Here is a 26,103-nt window from a genome sequence, read left to right as displayed (position 1 = left end):
AGGGAAGGACCGCAACACATAGCGCTAGAGGGAAGGCACAGATTTCCACCTGTGAAGAGAACTCTGGAGGTGCCATTGGACCGGCCGGACTTGCGCAGCCTGGTGAACCGTATGCTGGACTGAGGACCCAGAGATCTTCAGTAAAGAGGTAAAGAGACTGCAACCTGGTGTCCTCGTTATTTACTGCACCGCACCCCCACTACCAACATCCACACCTATCTTTCACTGTGCGCCCCACGGCAGGGTCACGGGCCGGGGCCTAGCCGCCGTGACAACCCCAGAAGCAGAGACCCGTAGGCCCGGTACCGGGTACCCCTCGGCCCTGCGGCAGTGGGGGCGCTACAGATGTCTTACCTGGGACCGTGTAGTAATTATTCCATTGTGGTCTGCATCGTTGGTTTCCTCCCTTGCAGGACCTGGATTAAAAAAATGGATTCTGCCTTGTGCACCAGTGGAGGAATCGCTCCTTGAACTGAAGGAACCCTGTGTTCTGTATCCAGGGTTTTGTCTCCATGGTCTTGTAGCTGGGGAGTCGCTCCATAGGTTTACACTCTTTAGTATGTAGTCATCTGTGTCCTGCTGGAATTTTTGTCTCGCTCTTTCTTGCAGGATTCTGCTATGTTCTTTGAGAACGGAGTCAGTTTTGTTTTTTTTTTTTATTTTTAGAGTAGACCAGTCGGTGAAAGCCAAAGTGGTGGAGAGTTGAGATTCAACAGCTGAGATCTTTTGCTGGGGCTCTGTGATGGCTTGTGGAAGGAACTCGCCGGTCAATATGATATTCAGAGAGCATTTGTTGAGAATATTTAAGATTTTTTCGCAGTATTCGGCGTTATCCAAGAAAAGTGTGGGGCATAGGTGGCTTCTGAGCCCTCTTGTAATTTTGTTCTGTCGATAATATTCAGTCAATGTGGTACAGTGCAGATCACAGGAGACTAAAGCTGCCATCACACATCAGGTTTTTTGCATTGGGCACAATCCGGTGAATGTTGGAAAAACTGGATCCGACGCAGATTGTGAAAAACTGATGCGACAAATCCGTTTTTTTTTTTTTCGATGGGGCAGGCTAGCATATCTAGTTTATTGGATAAAAAAAAATAATAAATTTGGAGCATGCTCAGTTTAAAGAAACGGAATCCAGCATTTTCCGGTTCCGGCACCTTCCGGCTCCCATAGACTTCCATTCCAGCTTTTCGACGGAGACAAGAAAACGTTGCTATGGATGTTCTTTCAAGAAACCGGAAACGGCAGATTTGCCGGATCTGGTGAAAACCGGACGAAACGCAAGGACATCAGGCGCAATCCGGCACAAATACAAGTCTATGGGAAAAAAAAACGGATCTGGCGGCAACATTCTCCGGTTCTGTTTTTTTTGCAAATTAGCCGGATTGAGCCTGACGGTGAAAACCTGATGTGTGAAAGAAGCCTAGTCTGCGTCTTTCTCGTTCAGTCTCTCGTGTGGATGCCAGTACTTTTCAGAACCTTGGTTCTTGGGATAGGTGGTGGCCATGGCTGCTGGAACAGTTTATTCTGTGGATAAGTGATAACTTTTACACTTGAGAACACCCCTTTAACTCCAAATTTAGCAAGAAGTGAAAACACATCTTTAGTGTACAATGTTAAAAGTGAATTCTCACCATTGAACACAGGTTTTAAATTAAATTTAAAAAAATAAATAAAAAATCTTATGTTAGGTTATTGCTTCTTTCTACTTTTCTATAGCTTTCCCTGTTCTGAATCTTTTTATGCATAGATACACTAAACAATTCTGTCATTCTGCAGTCACCACTAGGGGGAGCTCCCTGTATACAGAGATACATGATAAGATCCTGTCTGCAGCCTCCACTAGGGGGAGCTCCCGGTATACAGAGATACATGATAAGATCCTGTCTGCAGCCTCCACTAGGGGGAGCTCCTGTATACAGAGATGCATGATAAGATCCTGTCTGCAGTCACCACTAGGGGGAGCTCCCTGTATACAGAGATACATAAGATCCTGTCTGCAGCCACCACTAGGGGGAGCTCCCTGTATACAGAGATACATGGTAAGATCCTGTCTGCAGCCACCACTAGGGGGAGCTCCCTGTATACAGAGATACATGATAAGATCCTGTCTGCAGTCACCACTAGGGGGAGCTCCCTGTATACAGAGATACATGATAAGATCCTGTCTGCAGCCACCACTAGGGGGAGCTCCCTGTATACAGAGATACATGATAAGATCCTGTCTGCAGCCACCACTAGGGGGAGCTCCCTGTATACAGAGATACATGATAAGATCCTGTCTGCAGTCACCACTAGGGGGAGCTCCCTTCATATGTAATGAGCTTCCTTAGTGGCAACTAAGTATTTTCCTACTGAACTGTGTGAATGCAGGGGATTTGGAACTCTGTCTCAGTGAAAGAGCTAAATTAATTACACAGATATTAGGAAATTAATTAGCACAAAGCCATTTAATGGTGCATTATTGTCTTTTGTGAAGACATCTCTGCAAAAAAGGAGTAAATTCACGCTCATTTCATGCATCTTTGGGATTGATCTTGTTAGGGTACTGTCACACAGTGGCACTTTTGTCGCTACGACGGTACGATCCGTGACGTTCCAGCGATATCCATACGATATCGCAGTGTCTGACACGCAGCAGCGATCAGGGACCCTGCTGAGAATCGTACGTCGTAGCAGATCGTTTGGAACTTTATTTCGTCACTGGATCTCCCGCTGTCATCGCTGGATCGGTGTGTGTGACAGCGATCCAGCGATGCGTTCGCTTGTAACCAGGGTAAACATCGGGTTACTAAGCGCAGGGCCGCGCTTAGTAACCCGATGTTTACCCTGGTTACCATCGTAAATGTAAAAAAAACAAACAAAAACAGTACATACTCACATTCCGGTGTCCGTCAGGTCCCCCGCTGTCCGCTTCCCGCACTGACTGACTGCCGGCCGTAAAGTAAAAGCAGAGCACAGCGGTGACGTCACCGCTATGCTCTGCTTTCACTTTACGGACGGCACTGAGTCAGTGCGGGAAGCGGACGGCGAGGGACCTGAAGGACACCGGAATGTGAGTATGTACGTTTTTTGTTTTTTTTTACTTTTACGATGGTAACCAGGGTAAACATCGGGTTACTAAGCGCGGCCCTGAGCTTAGTAACCGAATGTTTACCCTGGTTACCCGGGGACTTCGGCATCGTTGGTCGCTGGAGAGCGGTCTGTGTGACAGCTCCCCAGCGACCACACAACGACTTACCAACGATCACGGCCAGGTCGTATCACTGGTCGTGATCGTTGGTAAATCGTTTTGTGTAACAGTACCCTTAGTTTCTGAACAATTGCACACAGGGCGAGTATGCAAGTGTTTTCATCCTTGTCAGATTTGCTGATAAAATTTCTTGTTCAACTTAACAGGCTTGCAGAAATCTGAGGGTCGGCCGCCATCGAAACCCCATTAATTTGAATTGGTGTTTATTTTTTTCCCCTCAAAGCGTCATGTGTGAATATTGCCTGTCAGAGCACAATCTATATCGTCAATATCTCCCATATCACTAGTCAAATGTTTAATTTTTAATGAAGGTGTCATATTAAATTTTTCCAAACATTGGAGGGAAAAAAAAAAAAAATGTTTTTGCAGTGGTTAAGTAAAAACAGTTATAAAAAATTGTATCCATATCTTTATTAAATAAATGCTTTTTCATGACAAGAAAAAAAAAAATTCGAATGAGTAACATAAATTATACGATGAATAAATAGTATACAGCAATCTTCACTTCTGTAATAAAAAGGTGAGATTTTTCTTTTTATTAAAGTACAAAATGTTAAACAGAACGTACAGTTTCCATTGTGTTCAGAATTTCTAGACAAACTTTTTTTTTTTTTTTTTAAACTGTATAGAACCCTCAGTCTGTACACCTGTTAAATCTATGAATAACTGCTTTGTAATGATGGAAGGAAAAAAGAACAGGAAAACACAAAATTAATACAACAACCTGTAAAAAACAAACCGTAGTGAATATTGCAGTACAAGAAAAAACAAAAACACACAAAAGGAGTCTGGTTATTGAAAAGGCAGAAAAATTGGATGAGTTACTGTAGCATCCAACAATGAAGCAATTGTGTTTCCACAAAAGTGAATATTTATAAAAAAAAAAAAAAAAAAATCTTGATGTGAAGTCCACTGGCTGGAGAAAAGTGAATGATTTTTTTGTTTAAAAATAGTGCAAAAATACTCCTGAAATAGTGGTTAAAAAAAAAAAAAAAAAAATTAAAAATCACAAAAATATTACACGAAAACAAGGCTATATTGCCGCATTAAAATGATATCACTTTCACAATTTTTTTTGTTACTCCACCTGGAAACATTCTACAACTGGCGTCAGAACATCTGAAAATATTTACAATATATCTATTTTTTTAACCAAGTGTGAATTCTGTCTTGTGGTTGATGCTCTTTCCTCCCTGTCACAACTCCGATCAAGGAAGGGTGATGTGGCGCTGACAATGGATTTGCAACTGCTGAAAATTTGCGACTTGCAATTTTAAAAACGTACGAGTTTGTACAAAGGGCAACATGGTAGGAAGCGGACCGGACAAGCAAGGTTTGTTACAGGATAGGCTCAAGATATATTATGAATTATATTTATTTATTTCTGCCTAAAAAAAGTTTTTAGAAACTTAAAACTCACAGGATTTACGATTAACTGCAAAGTAAGAAAAAAAAAAAATATTGGAACTAAAAAAAACCCCCACAAAACCAAACTATTTTGATATTCACTTACTAATTCCCAAACTTTTGCTGCCCCAATTTATTTATTTTTTGTTAACTTTCTTCTGCAGTACGACTACCAATACGGACCTTTTGTCTAAAACTTAGCAGCCATTTCCTAGATATAAAAATTTCTAGAATTTGGCGTTTTTGTGACATTAAAAGAAGCCCCAATAATTCTCCGCTTCAGAACCATCGTGACTCTCCTACAGAGACTTTGTGCTTTCTACTGTGGAAACATGCGTGAACCATCCTGAGCCGGACTTATCGGCCACCACTGATGTTTTATTTTTTCTGCACAGCTAATTTTACAACAAACCCCAGTCCACATAAAAATTGAAGAGCCAACTTTTCAATATAACTGGGGGACGGGCAGATACTTGTAAATGACAATTTAAATATAAAAGGCAAAAAAGGAAGAAAAGCATCAAAATTCTTAAAAGCGTTTCGCAACAACTACCGTAGAAAAAAAACAACGTATTTTAGTCTCATTATTAGGAAGCCTGTCAGGTTGTGTACAATGATAATATTGTGCACCCCAGGCAGCGCCCTAGCACCGGAGTTTAGGTGTAGAAGCCGTATTATGGCACAGATATACATTTGTTTGTGGGCCCATAGTGGATCTATAAATCCCTACGAAAAACAAAGGCGTGCTCCACTGGATACGGAGACATTTTCCAGTAGACAAACTACTTTTTGGGACGGCCGTGTGCATGAGACCCCAGAGTTAGCGCTCATCACCCTTCCCATCCATGACAAGGTAAGAGCAGAAGCAATGGTATTTTCTAAATGCTTAAAGCCAGCGGTGTTAACGCAACACAGATCAAACTTTTTTTTGCCAGGAGTAATACAAAGCTTTCAAGAAAGGACGTAACACAGATCAGAGAACATTCAGAAATTGTATCTCCCAAGGAAATATGACCAATTGTCTATACAGTCTTACAGAACACCCAATGGGGGCGTTCAGCTGCGTCAGTTTTTTTTTTTTGCAAAGTCCACGTAACAACTCATTGTCTTGCATTTTCCATATAGAGATTAGAAGGCAGCAAATTAAGGAATGCCAAGCGTAACCATCAGCAATTCTTCTTAATGATACATGTGCCAGTCACTCAGTTGTGTGCGCAGAGGAGTCACCTGCAGTGACCTCCCCAAAAGAAGAGCTTTGGGTTCAACTCAGTCTCAACTCGATAACCCTGAACGCATTAATTTCCATCTCCGAGGGTTAAAGACTTCCTGCTCTTCAGCCCGCACCAATGGCTCGTCCAGCAGGTTGCATCCTTTTACATTTTTTATCCCATTAGTCCCAATAAATGGCAGATTCCATGAGACGCGTCACCAAGTCAGTCCGGATATATGATCTTCATAAGCCTCCCTGCTTTATGGACAGTTCTCCATCAGTGTCACCTTGGAAAAGTGTCAATAATTCGGCACAACGCTTCTCAAAAACTTCCCTATGGCTTTGTAAGACTTAGAAAAGTGGTATCTAAAGCCTTCATTTATTTAAAGCTCGAGTCGTTTGACCTTCTCAGAACTCTCGAGTCAGCAGGTGACCAACCGTCCTTGACTCACGGAGCAACTCAGATCGACTCAACAAAACAAAAATGTTGCAGCTTATAGCTTATGCTTTTCAACAATCTATTGAAACGTCAAGAATAAAAAAAAAACAAAAAACAAAAAAAACCCACAAACAAAACAGCACCGATATCTACTTTTAGTGCCCGACTGCCCTTCAATTAGTGAAAAGGAACCTGGACCAGCGGGTGAAGCCTTCAACAAAAAACCACGAAGCTGATAAAATGGGCAATTAAAAAAAAAAAAAAATGGGCAAATAGTTGGCAAGATGCTTTGGCAGAAAAGGACGGGAGCTTCTATTATAACAATAGAAGCAAAAACAAAATCCTAAAATATATATATATACAATTCTATATTAATAATAAAAAAAAAGAAGTCACAGCTTTTCTGCAAATAAGGCATGGGATTCATGACTGAAGGGGAAAAAAAAAAAAAGCGTTAAGGAACCTGGAAGGATTCTCAACAGACCCAGCTGTGATGAAAGATGTAAGTGACCCTGTACATTTTATTTTTAGGTTTTAATGGCACAAGTTATACAGGGTGTTGAATAAACTGGCACCAGGAGTCACCTTTACCATGCCCACTAGTGACACGGAGTCACCCAAACCATGCCCACTAGTGACACGGAGTCACCTAAACCATGCCCACTAGTGACACGGAGTCACCTAAACCATGCCCACTAGTGACACGGAGTCACCCAAACCATGCCCACTAGTGACACGGAGTCACCTAAACCATGCCCACTAGTGACACGGAGTCACCCAAACCATGCCCACTAGTGACACGGAGTCACCCAAACCATGCCCACTAGTGACACGGAGTCACCTAAACCATGCCCACTAGTGACACGGAGTCACCCAAACCATGCCCACTAGTGACACGGAGTCACCTAAACCATGCCCACTAGTGACACGGAGTCACCCAAACCATGCCCACTAGTGACACGGAGTCACCTAAACCATGCCCACTAGTGACACGGAGTCACCTAAACCATGCCCACTTGTGACACAGTCATTTATACCATGCCCACTCGTGACACGGAGTCAGTGAGGAGTAAATATTTATAGGAACAGATCGCAAATCATTCTCTACATATGGAGTGCAATTTAACAAGTGTCCTGTGCCCACAAAAAAAAAAAAAAAAATTAAAAATTAAAGTGACAGGTTAGCGATTTCTAGAGCTTCGGTCAGTGAAAAGCCAGCGAGAACATCACGTCCTCAATTATTTGTCACCAAGGTCTCCATCATAATGGAGAGCGGCTGGAGCCGTGGACGAGGCGCGAGATGCCGCCAGCTGTCTGGAGATGATGACTAATTGGTCATCTCTTGTAAATAATATTGGTATAACCAAGTACAAGAACCGTATGGAAACAAAAAAAAAAAAAAAAAAGATACATTTGCGAATCTACAGATTTCATAAAATATTCCAAGTGTGCTAGGACTCCAACAACATGAGACCAGGGACAGCGTGGAGTCAGCATGAGCTTACGGGACCTTCCCCCATGGTCAAAAAATAAGGCAAAAATAACAAAAATTCTAAGCAACAGAGCGCGTCCCGGGGGCGGCCCAGACCTCCTCACTCTACTCTAAAGACTTTCACTTTGTTTCCTCAAGCTTTACATTGTTTTTTTCATACAGAAGTTCTCCTTTCCTCGGCTTCTTCGTCATTGTCTTTTTAATATATCTTCTGAAGCTTTCAAGATTTTTTTTTCTTTGCTGATGAGATGAGGAAAAAAAAATAAAAATAAAAAAAGTTTAGAGATCCTTGTGGACATCCCAAGACAAAGTAACAAAAAAAGGACACAAGTGATCACGTCCATCCAGCCATTGTGGTCAGCAACCGGGGAATCACTCAATGATGCTGCTGTCGAAGCTGTGGCACTGCAGGTCCCCGGGGGCATAGTCGCTGCCTGGAAGCTTCAGCCCGTACTTGTCTACACACCAGCAAATTCCACGTTTACGGCCCCTGGAAGGTTTACACTGTCGGAAGAAAGGTAACAACATTGTCAGAAGATTCCATTGTATGAACACAAACAGGTTTATAAAGTCGGGAGTCTGATTACTCAGCAAGTCTATAGAGGACCCATCACTTTCCACCATCGTTCTATCACATTCCTCCTGCCTTCATTAAAGGGAACCTGTCCTCAAATGCCTTTAACCTGCAGATATAGGGTTATTCTATCGGTTAATAGAATTCTAAAGCTTTGAGGCCGCTGCGCTGAAAGCTCAGCTACCGGGAGGAAGCAGGAGTCACAGCTGCTACAGCCACCGCTCAGTACATAGTGAGTAGCAGCTGTAATCCTGCCCCTGACTTACAGCCACTCTGTACAGATTCCCTCCAGAGCCAGCTGTCAATCATTGCCGGGAGAGTTACAGCCACCACTCACGGTGTACGGAGCAGAGATTGAAGCCTCTTTCAGTTTGATGGCCAGGTGGCTTTAGAAGATTAATAACCTGCACATTAACCCAATATCTTCAGATTAACAGAGTTTGCGGATATGATAGGTCCCCTGTAATTATGATATAAACAGTCCATGCACAGAGCAAAATAGATACGGTCCGTGCAAATATAGGCTCCCAACACTTCTGAATATAACTACTATAATACTGCCCCTATGTACAAGAATATATCTACTATAATACTGCTCCTATGTACAAAAATATAACTACTATAATACTGCCCCTATGTACAAGAATATAACTACTATAATACTGCTCCTACGTACAAGAATGTAACTACTATAATACTGCCCCTATGTACAAGAATATAACTACTATAATACTGCCCCTATGTACGAGAATATAATTACTATAATACTGCCCCTATGTACAAGAATATATCTACTATAATACTGCTCCTATGTACAAAAATATAACTACTATAATACTGCTCCTATGTACAAGAATATAACTACTATAATACTGCCCCTATGTACAAGAATATAACTACTATAATACAGCTCCTATGTACAAGGATATAACTACTATAATACTGCTACTATGTACAAGAATATAACTACTATAATACTGCTCCTACGTACAAGAATGTAACTACTATAATACTGCCCCTATGTACAAGAATATAACTACTATAATACTGCCCCTATATACAAGAATATAACTACTATAATACAGCTCCTATGTACAAGACTATAACTACTATAATACTGCCCCTATGTACAAGAATATAACTACTATAATACTGCCCCTATATACAAGAATATAACTACTATAATACAGCTCCTATGTACAAGACTATAACTACTATAATACTGCCCCTATGTACAAGAATATAACTACTATAATACTGCCCCTATGTACAAGAATATAACTACTATAATACTGCTCCTATGTACAAGAATATAACTACTATAATACTACCCCTATGTACTAGAGTATAACTACTACAATACTGCTCCTATGTACAAGAATATAACTACTATAATACTGCTCCTATGTACAGGAATATAACTACTATAATACTGCTCCTATGTACAAGAATATAACTACTATAATACTGCCCCTATGTACAAGAATATAACTACTATAATACTACCCCTATGTACAAGAATATAACTACTATAATACTGCCCCTATGTACAAGAATATAACTACTATAATACTGCTCCTACGTACAAGAATATAACTACTATAATACTGCCCCCTATGTGCAAGACTATAACTACTATAATACTGCCCCTATGTACAAGAATATAACTACTATAATACTGCCCCTATGTACAAGAATATAACTACTATAATACTGCTATGTACAAGAATATAACTACTATAATACTGCTCCTATGTACAAGAATATAACTACTATAATACTGCCCCTATATACAAGAATATAACTACTATAATACTGTCACTATGTACAAGAATATAACTACTATAATACTGCTCCTATGTACAAGAATATAACTACTATAATACTGCCCCTATGTACAAGAATATAACTACTATAATACTGCTCCTATGTACAAGAATATAACTACTATAATACTGCCCCTATATACAAGAATATAACTACTATAATACTGCTCCTATGTACAAGAATATATCTACTATAATACTGCCCCTATGTACAAGAATATAACTACTATAATACTGCCCCTATGTACAAGAATATAACTACTATAATACTGCTCCTATGTACAAGAGTATAACTACTATAATACTGCCCCTATATACAAGAATATAACTACTATAATACTGCCCCTATGTACAAGAATATAACTACTATAATACTGCTATGTACAAGAATATAACTACTATAATACTGCTCCTATGTACAAGAATATAACTACTATAATACTGCCCCTATATACAAGAATATAACTACTATAATACTGTCACTATGTACAAGAATATAACTACTATAATACTGCCCCATGTACAAGAATATAACTACTATAATACTGCTCCTATGTACAAGAATATAACTACTATAATACTGCCCCTATGTACAAGAATATAACTACTATAATACTGCTCCTATGTACAAGAATATAACTACTATAATACTGCCCCTATATACAAGAATATAACTACTATAATACTGCTCCTATGTACAAGAATATAACTACTATAATACAGGATTGCTTTTATTATTTTGGTTTTTATGTCTTACTTGTTTTCTTTTGAAGAATCCTTTTCTATCACAGTTGGGAATATAAAATGCTCTGGGGTGCACACGATGTGACATTTTCATGTCTTGCATGACAGTTTCCATTTGTCTGCGGCAGGGGCCCTAAAAATTAAAGTGACCATTAGAGAGTGGAGTGAATGGATTGGACTGGGTTATTACGGTTGCTCGTCATCCATGTGGTGGGCACGGTGACACGGCGGCGTTCACCACACTTGGGATCTGTGGACGGGTACACGTCTCATCAACCTTCCAGCACTCACCAGCTCAGACTCGATGCTGTACTCCGGAGAGGAGAGGGTCTGGGCCTTGTTCTCTACTGGTACAATCTTTGAGACGGTTTTCTTCTTCTGCTGAAATATGTTCAGAGCTCGGACCTTCTGCTCGGACACCACAGGTAATACCTTACGGGAGCTCGGCTTCTGGTGGAAATGGTCTTCGGTGTCTGAAGTTGTTGGATCTTCCTCTTTCGATTCTCGCTCTGAAAGAACAACAAAGCATTGGAAATATTGGATTTTGGGGAACCACAGGCTGATACAATCATAAAGTGTTTACTCCAGTTATATCTTAAGACCATGAAAGACTTAGAAGCTGCAGGAGTTTCTTTTTAGCATTAACCCCAATTTCTGTATAGATTGCACCATTGAAGTTTGGATCTATGTTGACTCCTGACTAAGTGAAGCTTGCAAACTAATGCTCCAGAAAGTTTGTGCTTCGGGGACAACTTTTTGAAGTTGACTAATCTCATAATAAAACTTTTTGAACTTTAGAATGAAACCCAAACACACTTAGCAAAAAACATAGAAGCCCGAGGCATTCAGTGACCTGACTAGATTAAAATCCATGACCTCCGCAAGGCTTTAAGAGAAAAAAAAAAAAAATGGTTTGAAAAAAAAGCAGCCGATGTTGGTAACACTAGAGGGCGACAAGTCCCAACACTTCACACAAGTCGGTCTTACTAGACACCTTTTTCTTATAATTCTATAACCCTTCTACAATTCAAGCACTTAAACACAATTACTGACACAAGACATTTTTGATAACCTTCTAGGAGTAAAGTTGTCCAGTTTGTGACCCGAGTTCATTAGGATGAAAAAATTCCTTTAGATTTCAGAATAAACATTTTTTTGGAGCTGTTACAATCTATGGTCTGTCAAAACTTTGATAAGACTGGGCTATGCAAGTGGCAACAATGTATCCATCACTAGATAACCATGGATCTTACATCCCCCTGTCCGCCATGCCCTGAGGACACACTACGGGGCCAATGGTGCACCCTTCCTTTCTTGCAGGAAATCCTTCCTTTCTTGCATAAAACTTGACAGTTTTGCTGCAGAAGGAGTTAGATTTTTTTTTTTTTTAGAAAATTAAACTATGTGAAGGTTTGGACTGGCCACCAGAGTACCAGATAATCCACAGGTGGGTCCAGGTTCTGATGCAACAGACCCCAAAGGAGCCTTAGAAATTTTGATGACAACCAATATGGCCATTTATTAAGTTAAATAAAAGGTGCCATTTTCCAGAATACTGCCACTTCTGTCCTCTGGTTATCTGTGGTATTGCAACTGAGCTCAATAGAAGTATAAACAGGTTGTGTCTTTACACCCAGTTTGAGCTTTACATGTCAGGAAAGCCATAATTATTAATAGGGGCCAATCAAGGCTAAAATATTGAATTATGTAGAGCCACATTTGTTTTCATGGTGTAGGATCCTACAGCAGAATACACTTTTCTATACGGATACTCCTCGTCTATAGCCTTAGACCAAGTTTGCACAAAACCCAAGCTGCAATACTACACACAACCTGTAGACAGGAGTGGCGCTAGCTTTAGATAGCAGTCAGTTGTGTTTTTCTGAATCTTGGAAAATCCCTTTGCAGCTTGGAGTCAATCATTTAATCCCGGGAGCACAACGCCAACCCCAGATTATTCCAGAACCTCCCCAATCATCCTTTAAGACAATATTTAAAGACTGGCTATGGAGTCGGGACCATTATTCCCATCGTAAACTGGAGACCCCCTCCTCACTTTCCATTCTCTTGTCACCATGACCCTGCGGTCAGCTATTCAATACTTTGTGAAAAGAGCGATGACATTCACACAGCCTCCTTAAGTATCCAATTCTGCATCACTACCCCCAATCACAAAGCCAAGAAAAAACAAAACTCAATTACGGCCCCCTCAATAGACCCCGCTCCTTTATGCTGTAGGGTGCAGTGTTAACCCGGGGTCTGGGGTCAGGGCGGTGAATGGCACAGAAGGGCGATGTAATGAAGATGACACTTAGGGAGAGAATGTGTAAGTAAACATGGCCCCGCATTCCCTCCTGTCCACCTGGACTCCGCAGACAAGTAACCACAGCTGCGGCCCACCGGCTGGACATCTGCTCTTCAGGCTGAAGACTCGGCTACCTGCAATATGAACCGTGGGGGTCCCAGCTCTCACGCTCCAGGATGCCAATAGTTCCACCAAGTCTGGAGCAGCAGCCAATAACCAATATTGTCTTGAGAAACACTCGGTGGACCGCCATCATGTCTATGGTCATCGAGAGCCAATCGCCACCGCAAACTGTCTATGCTAGTGTCATAGACATGATGGACCAGGACCAGTGGGGCAAGATCACAACCGGCCACTACACTCTGCTCCTCCAGGCCATGGCCATCCAGTCAGGAGAGAACCAAGGAAAGACAGGGGACACATGGATTTAGGTCTGAAGATCAGTGGAGACCCACATAAATCCAAGAGTCATCATCTACCCAGTGGAAAGACTATAAACCCCCCCTTTAATGAAGGCTGCAGCCAATGTGGAGCTCCGGCTAAGGTTTCTTTCACACTTCCGTCGGTAGGGGGCCATCACGAAGCGTCGGCGCGACGTACGTGTTTGCCTTCACATTTCCGTCTGCGCTGCCGAGCAAAAAAGATTGTGAGAGCGATATTTCCTGCTGGGCATGTGCAGTGTGAAACACTGGATGCGATGTACGGAAAAACGTTCCCTTGAATGTTTTTCCGAGACGACGGTCTGCCAAAACCCAACGCATCCAGTGGACGACGCATCCAACGTGTGGCCATACGTTGCAATGTGTCGCTAATTCATGTCTATGGAGAAAAAACGCATCCTGGGGGCAACTTTGCAGGATGCGTTTTTTTCTCCAGAACGACGCATTGCGACGTTGGCCAAACAACGGAAGTGTGAAAGTAGCCTAATCTGGAAAACCTCAGAGCCAGTGACTGCCAATTTAAAGAGGTGGTCGTCCACAACATTAGTGGTTAATTAGCCTGACGTGGTCTTAAAGAGACCTGTTGCTATAAATCTGTACATTTTTACCTGATGTGAATGTGGCAGCCCTCCACCTGGCACTCATTCCTTACTTCCCGAGCCCCTCCATGCCCGAGATCTGTCCCCCCTACTTTTTTCTTTTTTTTTTTTATTAGTTAAGTGGGCTTGGTCCCCGACATCTTCTTGTTGACCACACCCAATTTTCCAAAAAAAACTAGACTTCCATATAATGGAGGCCATATCTCAGGAACGGAGAGGAGCAAGAATAAAAGAAAGACATTGCTGGATTCAGGAGAACAGCGGCATTTACGCCTGATAGAAAAAAAAACAAAAAAAAAAAAAACACCACATTTATGGCAAGCGACAGGTCCTCTTTTAAAAAAAAATAAAAATAAATAAATAAATACATGCTTGGTCTCCTTCCTTTTATCTTCTGGCAAGGGAGATTGGCTGCAGCGCTTACACAATCAGTGATACCGGAGCTGGAAGGACCAGAGTCTTGCTCTCTTCTGCCCCGGAAGGAATAGTGAGTCTGAAGTCCGTGTGACCTGATTGGCTGCAGCAATTCACATGAGGTCTCCAGCCAGAAAAAGAAGCCAGGAGACCCCCGGGGGGTAATTGCCAGGAAAAGAAGAGGAGTGCAGTGGGTGACCATGTATGTATTTTTCTCCCTTAGAAGACCACCCTGAGCTCATTTTTTGAAAAACATAATATTATAGTAAAAACCCGCTGTGATACAAAGTAGCAGAATGTGGCCGTACAACTGGCCCGCTGCCGGCAATGGGGCCATATTTGTCGTATCTGCCATGTTATTACAGAATTCCTGGTCCCCCAAGAAAAACAAAGAGCAAAATGGTAATAAAATCGTGAGATGCGACGAAGCTTAGGTGTAATGGCTACAACATGGCTGCATCCAGTCTGCAAGTTGTAGGATCAGGTTTATGGAGCATGTGCTCCAAGTCCAGAAGGAGCACAATACCCATCAGTCCACATGGCAGCGGAGCGGATTCTCTCCAATGTGGGCTCTTACTGGTTTAGATCTGAACACACTCCTTCTCCGAGGATCACAGACCCTTTCATTGCCAGGGAGACTGCAGAGGTGGATTTATGGCACCTCTGGGAGAGAATGGGTGAAGCCACAGTTGGTCCTCTATTACACAACCATGACCCCGACCAGAGACAAGTAACCTTGTTCCACGTGCAGCCGTGAGGCACACAATCCCCCCCTTGTTCAGGACCTGGCCTCCATTCGCAATTACGTGTTGAAAAGCATGGACTGTTTGAGACATACAGGATTTGTCTAGCTTTACATGGGAGTCGGAGTAATGGCCCAAGTGTTCTGGCGTCTCACCAGTTCCAGGCCTCCATTTGTAAGCCCCTCGTGCCGCTCAGTTTCCCCCTTGCCAAACCATTTTTATTTGACTGCAGTCACCGTAAGTAGATGTCACGGCTCGCACAAAAGGCGCGTTACAAAGTCACTAAACTCGGCGCGCGGTTCTCTTAGATACAGATTTAGGATCCTGAAGGACAACGTATGGTCAGTCCCGGAAACTAAGTGATATGTACAGGAATAATGGGTGCATTGATGGAGAAGAGCAGATATTGTCACGTTCTCTCAGCAGAGCCCATTCCATAACTTGTAATATAAGTCATATTGAAGGGGTTGGACTTCGAAAAGCTAAAAAAGGTGGCTAAAAGGCTTGAGGGTAGAAACGGTGCAATGGCAAACTCGGCACTGAGGCTTTCCACCTTTAGAAAAAGGTTTCCAAAATTGATCGGCTACTGGTATAAAAATCAAAAACAGATACTTCTAACTTTCCTCTCCAGTTAGTGACTGGTTGCAGCGTTGAAGCGCTCAGTTGACGCAACGTCACTGCTGCAGCCCAAACAGAGCTGGACCGGTGGAGAAGGAGGAGGAGGATCATCTACAAGTGTATTACTAGTGTCTGATCATAATGTTGAGACCACATTCCTAGACAAACACAAAAAAGCCGATAAAGAGTTGGAAATCCACCAATGGCTCAGCCACTGCCGGAATTGGCTTATTAGATCAGCACCATCAGATAAAAACTTTGGAGAAGTTTCTACGACATGGCTCAGGTCGCGGCTCAGCCATGGCTCAGGTCGCGGCTCAGCCATGGCTCAGGTCGCGGCTCAGCCATGGCTCAGGTCGCGGCTCAGCCATGGCTCAGGTCGCGGCTCAGCCATGGCTCAGGTCGCGGCTCAGCCATGGTCCAGGTCGCGGCTCAGCCATGGTCCAGGTCGCTGCTTTCTGGCTGTGACCAGGAGCTATGCAAATTTCCTGAGTTTCCGGATTCCCCGGTATGGTTTGATTCGCCAGTCTGGCACACCGTCATCTGCACAAGTAATGTCTTACCAGTCCGCTTAATCATAACCCCTGGGGTCCCAAGCTCAGTTTAAGAAAATTATGGCAGCTCCTGTCCAGGGGCACAGAGCAATGACCAGGACTGTGGTCACTGAAGTGATCCGTCCACCTCCAGTATTGATATCATCCCCAAGAGGTGCATAGTACTGTTTCTCAGGTACTGGCATGGAAGAAAGATGTCCACAGAGAGTCTATTCTCATTAATGTATCTTTTTTTTTTGTTTTTAAATACCGATGTTTCATTGCCAGCTTCTGTATCACCGCTGGAACAGACTCCGACATAGCAGAAGACAAGAAAATCAATCACAAAGTGCAGAATGTGCCATAGGTAGCCATCTATGAAGTGTCAATATTAGGAGATAGAACAGACAAAATGTATCAGCAGATGCAACAAAGTGCAACTTCCACACAACTTCAGATGTTGGACCAGACATGACAAACACCCATAACACAGGATCCCCCACTTGTATCCATTCTTCGCCCATCATGAAGAAACGCCTTGATCGGTGGTGATCCACGACTTGGCATCACTAGAGCAAAGGAATCTACCGAGGATTCACCCTTCAGCTTGGAGACCTCCACTGTGGATGTTCCTCCCACATCAGTCAACTATGGAAGAACCATCAATGTCTGATCTCCAAGTAAAAGACCAAAAAGCGCACAGAGTTCCACAAAAGCAAACTTGTACCATGTTCCTATGATTGGCAATTATTTTATTTTTTTTATCAACCCTTATGGTCAGATTAGACTATATTCACACGTTGCATTTTTTTTTGCTGCGTTTTTTCCCTGCAGGCAAAACCTGCTCTTTTGGCAATAAAAAAAGCAGGTTTTGCTGTGTTTTGGTCTTTTGTGCCTCCCAAAAAAGCATGATGCAACTGCCTTAGATTTTTGCACCATAAAAGCAGCAAAGACCGATACCTCAGTTTTTTTTAGCACTTACTCATTGTTTCAGTGGGTGAAAAAAACGTAACGTGTGAACACAGCCTAGTCCACACAACTTTTCCAGTGGTGATGGCTACGTCCTTGCAAATTGCTCAGTTTTATAACTTCTGCAAACTTTATCGAACATGCTTCCATCTCAAATCTTGTGACTGATAAAATAAAGCAGTGGACTAATATATATATATATATATTTATTTATTTATATTTTCCCATCCCTTGAGTTAACTTGCAGATGTTCCCGGCAGGAAGGACGGTGCAGCGAAGCCTCCTCTAGATTATCAGAGCAGTTTTTAAATAGCCTGTGTGACAGCTCGAGGGTCGGAGGTCACTGGGATGAAATCAAATAGACTCATGCTCTGTATGTGCAATTTCACCATGGATATCAGCTGTGGAAACATGACCTCTAGTATCCAAGAGACAAACAAAATCAGGCCTCATTGTCTCCTCTGCACACACACCTGCTGCACTGCAGCCCCCCATCAGCAAACACCGCACGCCCAGCCATCCTGCAGCATAAGCAACAAGCTGTCAGGCTATTACTGCCCCGGGGCTCTGGACTGGAAACCATCTCATACAGTCACAGAGGGGGCAGAGCAGGTGCAAGGAAGGACCTGTATGTCCTCAGCCGCTGGGCTACAAGCCTTATATTCTGCACGGCCAGATCGTGCTTTATAGTCGCAGCCGGTGGATAAATGCAATGGATGCATCTGTGCAGACGGATATAAACCCGACACTACATAGCAGGCGCCTATTAATGCTTCTAGGAACTGCAAACGTTATAGTCACTTGCTGAAAACTTTAAGGGGTTGAAGTTTCTACTTTTTCTGAAGACACATTTTGTAAATTTCCTCTTCCTAGTTAAAATCAGGGATTTCCCAGATTTGGGGCATTTTTGTTTAAAGTTATGGTATTAAAATAATGTAGGTTTTACTATGTGCATTGCACAAAAACCACGAGAAAGGGGGAAACAACACACAGAGTACCAAAATCAGGGGGTGGGGGAAGAGATATAGATATATATAGTGAATCAGTATACAAATAGTGAAAACACCCCCTTAGGTTTATACTACTGTGAACAAGGACCTTAATAGAAAAAACTGGACAAATCGGAAAACAAAAAGAATAAAAAAGCCAACTACAAGTCCAAAGTACAGAAAATAAGTGTAATTTTTATTGGTATACCAGGTTAAAAACAATTTTGAATCAAGTAAATTACGTAAAATAGTAGATACAATACATATCTGTATGCTACCAAAGAAAGGGGCGCACATAACCAGATTATATGAACCGGATGTGGAAATCTCAGAAAAAAAAAAAAAAAGGATTTAAAAAACAAACAAAAAAGAACAAATAAGGTTTCTTTGGTAGCATACAGATATATATTACTACGTAATTTACTTGATTCAACATTGTTTTTAACCTGGTATACCAATAAAAATTAAATTTCTATTTTCTGTACTTTGGACTTGTAAATCGGCTTTTTTGTTCTTGTGTTTTTATGTGCCACTGCAGCAGGGGGCGCTATTGCATGGAGGATTATGGAAAATAGCTGCTGAGAGTAGTGGTGGAATGTGGTACTGCAACTGATACATAACTGATTTCTATGTATCCATTTAGCGCACAACTCCCAGAACGTCAGATCTTCTCCACTTTGGCGCCAACTACTGTATAAACTTCAATAACTTGTGGACAATGAACGTCGCCTCTTACAGAGACCACATCTCTCTATGCAATCTGTCTACGTACATTTACACCACAGGCCAGAGCAGGAGAGGAAGGGGTTAAAGCAAAGGGCTCCTCATACACATCCCTGTCTCTTCTTTCTCATGATCATTTTTTGTCCTGACAGCAGAATCTGGGCCCCTGCTCCCAACACACCTCATTCTTTCAGGGAAAGAGAAAGGAAAGACTGTAGCCTGCGCCATGGAATCATAAAAGGCATTGGTTCCCCTCCATTCTTGAGGCGAAGACAAGACCCTCGCCGATGCCCACCCCTCGCATTTCAATCATCTGATCCTGAAGAAGAGGTCTAGCAGACAGTGGTCACACAATATCCGGTTGCAGAGCGTTGCGTCACTATGTGCAGTCTCCTCAGCCTCCATATAGCAAACCGCTGTTTACGCAAAGTTCATTGAAAAAAAAAAAAAAAAAAAAAAAGAACATTGCTAAGAGGTAAAATGTCACCTGCATACGGCGCTACATAAAAACAGCACAACTTGGGAAAAGAAAAATCTAGGCCCATTACAATGCGCAAACTATTAATACCGCCACTCATCTTTGGTGGACAGCGGGTTAACAAAACCTAAAAAATAAAAAAGTTAAAAAAAAGGTAAAGAACAGGTTAATGCACCTTCTGTATAATTTTCCCATCAAGTCTTCAGTTTTGGCAAACACTTGACTAAGCCTTGATTACTGATACAAAGTATAAGCTGCAGGCTATATTCTGTGTTATACAATCCAAGCTTACACTACCGCAAGGAAAAGACAAATAAACTCGTAGGAGAGAAACTGGAGCCGGGTGTGTGGAGAACCAGGACCAAAATTGTGATCCCAGTACAGACGATCGTGTGGCTATAATATATATATATGCCACACATGGACAATTGTACAATAGAGGGCAGTATTATAGTAGTTATATTCTTGTACATAGGGGCAGTATTATAGTAGTTATATTCTTGTACATAGGGGCAGTATTATAGTAGTTATATTCTTGTACATAGGAGCAGTATTATAGTAGTTATATTCTTGTACATTGGAGCAGTATTATAGTAGTTATATTCTTGTAGATAGGGGCAGTATTATAGTAGTTATATTCTTGTACATAGGGGCAGTATTATAGTAGTTATATTCTTGTACATAGGGGCAGTATTATAGTAGTTATATTCTTGTATATAGGGAGCAGTATTATAGTAGTTATATTCTTGTATATAGGGAGCAGTATTATAGTAGTTATATTCTTGTACATGGGGGCAGTATTATAGTAGTTATATTCTTGTACATAGGGGCAGTATTATAGTAGTTATATTCTTGTACATAGGGGGCAGTATTATAGTAGTTATATTCTTGTACATAGGAGCAGTATTATAGTAGCTATATTCTTGTACATAGGGGGCAGTATTATAGTAGTTATATTCTTGTACATAGGAGCAGTATTATAGCAGTTATATTCTTGTACATAGGGGGCAGTATTATAGTAATATTCTTGTACATAGGGGCAGTATTATAGTAGTTATATTCTTGTACATAGGGGCAATATTATAGTAGTTATATTCTTGTACATAGGGGCAGTATTATAGTAGTTATATTCTTATACATAGGGGGCAGTATTATAGTAGTTATATTCTTGTATATAGGGAGCAGTATTATAGTAATATTCTTGTACATAGGGGCAGTATTATAGTAGTTATATTCTTGTACATAGGAGCAGTATTATAGTAGTTATATTCTTGTACATAGGAGCAGTATTATAGTAGTTATATTCTTGTACATAGGGGCAGTATTATAGTAGTTATATTCTTGTACATAGGGGCAGTATTATAGTAGTTATATTCTTGTACATAGGGGCAGTATTATAGTAGTTATATTCTTGTACATAGGGGCAGTATTATAGTAGTTATATTCTTGTACATAGGGGCAGTATTATAGTAGTTATATTCTTGTACATAGGAGCAGTATTATAGTAGTTATATTCTTGTACATAGGAGCAGTATTATAGTAGTTATATTCTTGTACATAGGAGCAGTATTATAGTAGTTATATTCTTGCACATAGGGGCAGTATTATAGTAGTTATATTCTTGTACATAGGGGCAGTATTATAGTAGTTATATTCTTGTACATAGGAGCAGTATTATAGTAGTTATATTCTTGTACATAGGAGCAGTATTATAGTAGTTATATTCTTGTACATAGGAGCAGTATTATAGTAGTTATATTCTTGCACATAGGGGCAGTATTATAGTAGTTATATTCTTGTACATAGGGGCAGTATTATAGTAGTTATATTCTTGTACATAGGAGCAGTATTATAGTAGTTATATTCTTGTACATAGGGGCAGTATTATAGTAGTTATATTCTTGTACATAGGAGCAGTATTATAGTAGTTATATTCTTGTACATAGGGGCAGTATTATAGTAGTTATATTCTTGTACATAGGGGCAGTATTATAGTAGTTATATTCTTGTACATAGGAGCAGTATTATAGTAGTTATATTCCTGTATATAGGGAGCAGTATTATAGTAGTTATATTCTTGTATATAGGGAGCAGTATTATAGTAGTTATATTCTTGTACATAGGCGCAGTATTATAGTAGTTATATTCTTATACATAGGAGCAGTATTATAGTACTTATATTCTTGTATATAGGGGCAGTTTTAGAATAGTTATGTTCTGGTTCAAAAGGGGGGTATTATAGTGGTTATGTTTTTGCATATAGGGGGCATATTCTAGTAAGCAATTGTACCTATATGTCATTAGTATAGTACTTTCTATAGTGAGTGCCTTATTATTAGTTGGAAATTGCACTAAAATGGGTAGAATATAACAAAACTACTTCAGCAAACCTTTTGCACTTACCAGTGGCAAATTATGCAAACTTCAACAACAACAGCTTTTGGCAGAGATGTACCTCTTCATGCCCACTACCTTTTTTAGAATAAGGCATTGTAGGATTAAACAGTCATAACCAGCTCTATAATTTATAGCCAGAAACTTGTCCTGGAGCCTAACTACAAGATCTGATGAACGCAGCATTGCCCCTAGTGGTGACAATGTATACTGCAGTTATTTCTCTGTAGAGCAAACCTCCAAATAATGTATGCACATTAACTATTCATCTGTAAAGGGTGCAGTAGTAGGAGTCCCTTTTTAAGACACATACAGCAGCGCAAGTGTTAATAAGCCATGTCCACCGTTTAATAAGGCATAGTCTACATGTTGACTCTTGTCCATGGTGCAATGCACAATGGCAGGGATGTCAGTCACAGCTGCAGGATTTCAGCACAATCCCTGACTGACACCATTCTGCTTTTTATTATCCATAAAGAGTTACATAAGCAATTCTGTGCCAGCTATACCTAGCTAGAAATGCTGGGCGGGCAGGCTGCCAGCAATAACGTAGGTGGGACACTAGTAGCTGTTAACCCTTCAAGTGCTGCACAGACACAAGGTGCAGTAAAACTGCATCAATTGGCTTCCAGATGCAGAGCACACACACACACACACACACACACACACATAGACATATATATACATTATATATATATCATAGTAATGAATTTATTAACGCCCCATTGTCTTGAGAGCACAAACACATACCATAGTGCTGTACAGAGAATGCACTCAGGTCATTGATACAGGCAAATGCCAAAATACAAGGTTTCTGACTCAAAGTCTATTGCATTGTATAGGACAACTGTCAGGTAGATGGAGCCATTGTAATTGGGGGCTGAGGACTAGAGGTTTGCAGGAGGTGGGACCTGCAGAAAAGTATCATCAGCTCATTTTAATGGGGAGGGGACCCACACAGAGGATGATTCCTAGACAAGGGCACTGATTATATAGGCATGGACCCTTCATTCCTCCAGGGGGTGTGGACAGCTCAGCTATGGGACTTTCTATATTAACAGGTTATTAACCAAATGCTCCCCACAGTTCATGAGAAAATAAATAAATGTCGCCAAACTTCTCATGGACCCTTGAGATGAAGTGACAATGGAATGTATACAATGTAACTATGGATGGGAGGGAGAACAGTGAACATTCCACAGTTATGAGGCTTTCGGCCACAAAGAGTTAATCTGGACCCATGATCTTTGTTATCACTGTATACAAGCATGTGCAATGTGGTGACAGCAGGGAACACTCCTTTCAGTCTGGCAAACAAACAGTTAAACATTGGTAAACTTCCTCTAAACCTTCCTGTCTGCAGCTTGGTAGGGGATTAACATTTTTTTTTTTTTTTTGGGGGGGGACAAATGCTGCAACCTGGGAGCCCTTAACTGTGATCAGTCAGTGCAGAAACCCAGCAAACAATGACAATATACTATTCCCAATGCAAATCTGGGGCATGCAAAGTAAAGTGATGTCATTACAGAGCAGGTTTAACCCTTCACCGTCCCAGGTGATTTATACCTATGCATCCCAAAGGGGGACAATACATGGAGCAGCAGATATTTTGGGAAGTCTGGAAAGTAAAGTTTACAAACTAAAGTGTAACATTAATCCCTGAGTGGGGGGAGCTCTGATACATTATTTATGTCATGAATCTGGGGGTGATAAAGTTGTGCAGTTAGGGTTGGTGTCAGTATGGACACAATTTGTGCAGAAATAGTGGGGGGAAAAAAACAAACATTCTGAGTTGGGATTTGATTGACAGCTGTCAATCACTGCGGTCCAGCTAAACAGGAATGATTGACAGGTCTCCTACAAAGAACAGGCACATAAAAAAGAAGCAGTTAAGAAATGCAGGTGCACTCACCTATTTTGACCTGGTCCCTGTAGATCTTCTCATTGAGGCAGACCCCCCTGCCATGGAGTAGGGCATGCAATGGTTTTTCTTCCCCTTGTTTAGGAAGGCAGCGGAGCCCCCCAGCACATCGCTCTGTGTACACCCCACAGGACTGTCCCTCAGCCAGGGCACAGGTCCTACAGCAGCCACAGCCGGGCTCCTTCACCGTCTCGCAGCCCACAGGGATCGGTGGGCACATGGACATTGCCTTCTCATCACAAGGCTCACAGTGCACAAAAGAGCCCAGACACTGGCAAAGCCCAAGGCACAGGGTCAGGATGAAGCAGACAGACAGGATCATTGTACAGGAGATCTGGGAGGGGGATTGCACAGTGCTCCAAATACAGGAGGAAGAAGAGGGGGTGTCCCTGCAAAATAGTCCAAAATGTGCCAACAACCAACAATGCAGTCCCTTCACTGGCACAAAAAAAATAAGGGAAAGCCTGTAATATAGTTTACAAAAAGAAAAAAAGCAAACTGCTCACACCCAGGTAGCTGCTGCTGTCCTCATACACACAAGCCAGCAAACACTTGGAGAATACCTGTTGCTGCAGCCAAGACTATGGTGCAAACTGTACAACAGGTTGGAAAAAAAAAGACAAAAAAATTGTTTTCTAGATCACAAGCTTCTCTCCTTGTATTGCATGCACAGTAATCCAGTAATATTGCTGCAAAAAAAAGTCTGCAAATGCAGAAAATTCCTCAAATCCTGTAAACAAAAAAAGTGAATTTATAGAAAAATAAAAAGCTTTTATCTTGCTAAACCTGCAGCCTGATTAAAAATCTTTACTGGGCAGAGATTTCCCCACAAAAAATGTGGAATGAAAATGCGATAAAGTCAGAAGAAAGAAAATACTTTGTAAATCTCCCAACAGTTGTACTCTGCAGAACTTTCTAAAGAGACTGATTACTGAGAAGCAAGCTGTCTTTTAAATAGACTACTCCTGGCTGCCTGCCAGCCTTAAACTGCAATTCGATATCACGACAGCCAGGCTGAATAGCTGCCAGTAACCAGGCAATATAGTAGAGCATAATATGACCAGGTCTCTCATTGTGGATTAACCCCTTGTTCCCTGCAGCGGAGGAGCGAACAATGAGACAACAAGCTGCTCCCTGACTTTTAATCTTGACTTTTTTCTTCTTTTGACCATCAAACTTTTCATACACTCCTTGCAGGAGTCAATCTTTTTTTTTTATCACTTTCTTTTCTTAAGGGTGGATTGAAAGTTTCTTAGAAATCACTGAACTGTTTTATGGGAGCAGAGCGTTTACGTAAAACAGTGGAAATCCTGAGTGCAATGTGTTAAGAAAGTTTCCCTTCAGCCAAGGAATGTGAACATGTGGACTGTGGGGTAGGAAGGGGTTAACTTCAAGGAGCAGCCTGTAGGTTTTCTTTGTACAGAGCTGCAACAGTTTCCTATTTATTAAACGTTATTTGTTTGTTTGTTTGTTTCTTTGTATCAAGTTTTGTTTGTGTACTGTGTTGCGCATTCTATGTTCTTGTTGATCTGGGAGCGCAGGGGTTAACCTCTTGTGATAAAACCTCCCCATAGCCCCCGGGCATCTGAAAATAGCCCCTTAATATAGCATTATTGGCAGAGGTTCTGGGCAAGGTGAAAAGTACTGGGCTGGCAGTAAAAAGATAATGCACAGAGGAGGGTGCCAATTTAGGTGGAGGCATTAGCCCAAGTCCTTTTATGTGGATCTGCGCTCACTTACAAGACATAAGGCTCCTTATTCCTCAGGTTATTAAAAACATTGGGCAGCACGTTCCAGAAATGAAGCAGATTTGCTTTTAGGACTGGGGGTGACTTTGACAAGTGAGTCTGCGGAGTTAGACAGACCCTGGAAGAAGGAGGAGGAGGAGGGTGCCAGGACTTATGTTATTGGAACAAGGCAGCTGTATAGTCACTATGGATCAATGCTATATGACATTAAACACCCAAACGCCTGTGACATGGCGGCAGGACCGAGATGCTTTGTGGCAGTGGCAATCTTCTCTGGATGGAGG

General features: G+C 41.5%; 1 protein-coding gene across 2 annotated transcripts; it reads right to left on the bottom strand.

Moving 5' to 3' along the window:
• Positions 1-3,832: 3,832 nt before the first annotated feature.
• On the bottom strand, positions 3,833-25,098 carry IGFBP5 (insulin like growth factor binding protein 5). Of its 2 annotated transcripts, XR_013217873.1 has the most exons (5): positions 24,063-25,098; positions 11,237-11,454; positions 10,959-11,078; positions 7,311-8,305; positions 3,833-7,150 (listed from the first exon to the last, which is right to left on the bottom strand). XR_013217873.1 is itself a non-coding variant. In XM_077273223.1 (4 exons), exons 1-4 carry the CDS (start codon positions 24,391-24,393, stop codon positions 8,174-8,176), a joined length of 801 nt encoding a protein of 266 aa, XP_077129338.1. In that variant the 5' UTR covers positions 24,394-25,098; the 3' UTR covers positions 6,801-8,173. The 2 variants fall into 2 exon arrangements, 1 of the variants encoding a protein (XP_077129338.1); XM_077273223.1 differs by having other exon boundaries at positions 6,801-8,305.
• Between the last annotated feature and the right edge of the window lie 1,005 nt (positions 25,099-26,103).

The sequence above is a fragment of the Ranitomeya variabilis genome, chromosome 7, assembly GCF_051348905.1.
Source record: "Ranitomeya variabilis isolate aRanVar5 chromosome 7, aRanVar5.hap1, whole genome shotgun sequence".
NCBI classification, from domain to species: domain Eukaryota; kingdom Metazoa; phylum Chordata; class Amphibia; order Anura; family Dendrobatidae; genus Ranitomeya; species Ranitomeya variabilis.
This window is presented reverse-complemented; position numbering and strand designations above follow the sequence as displayed.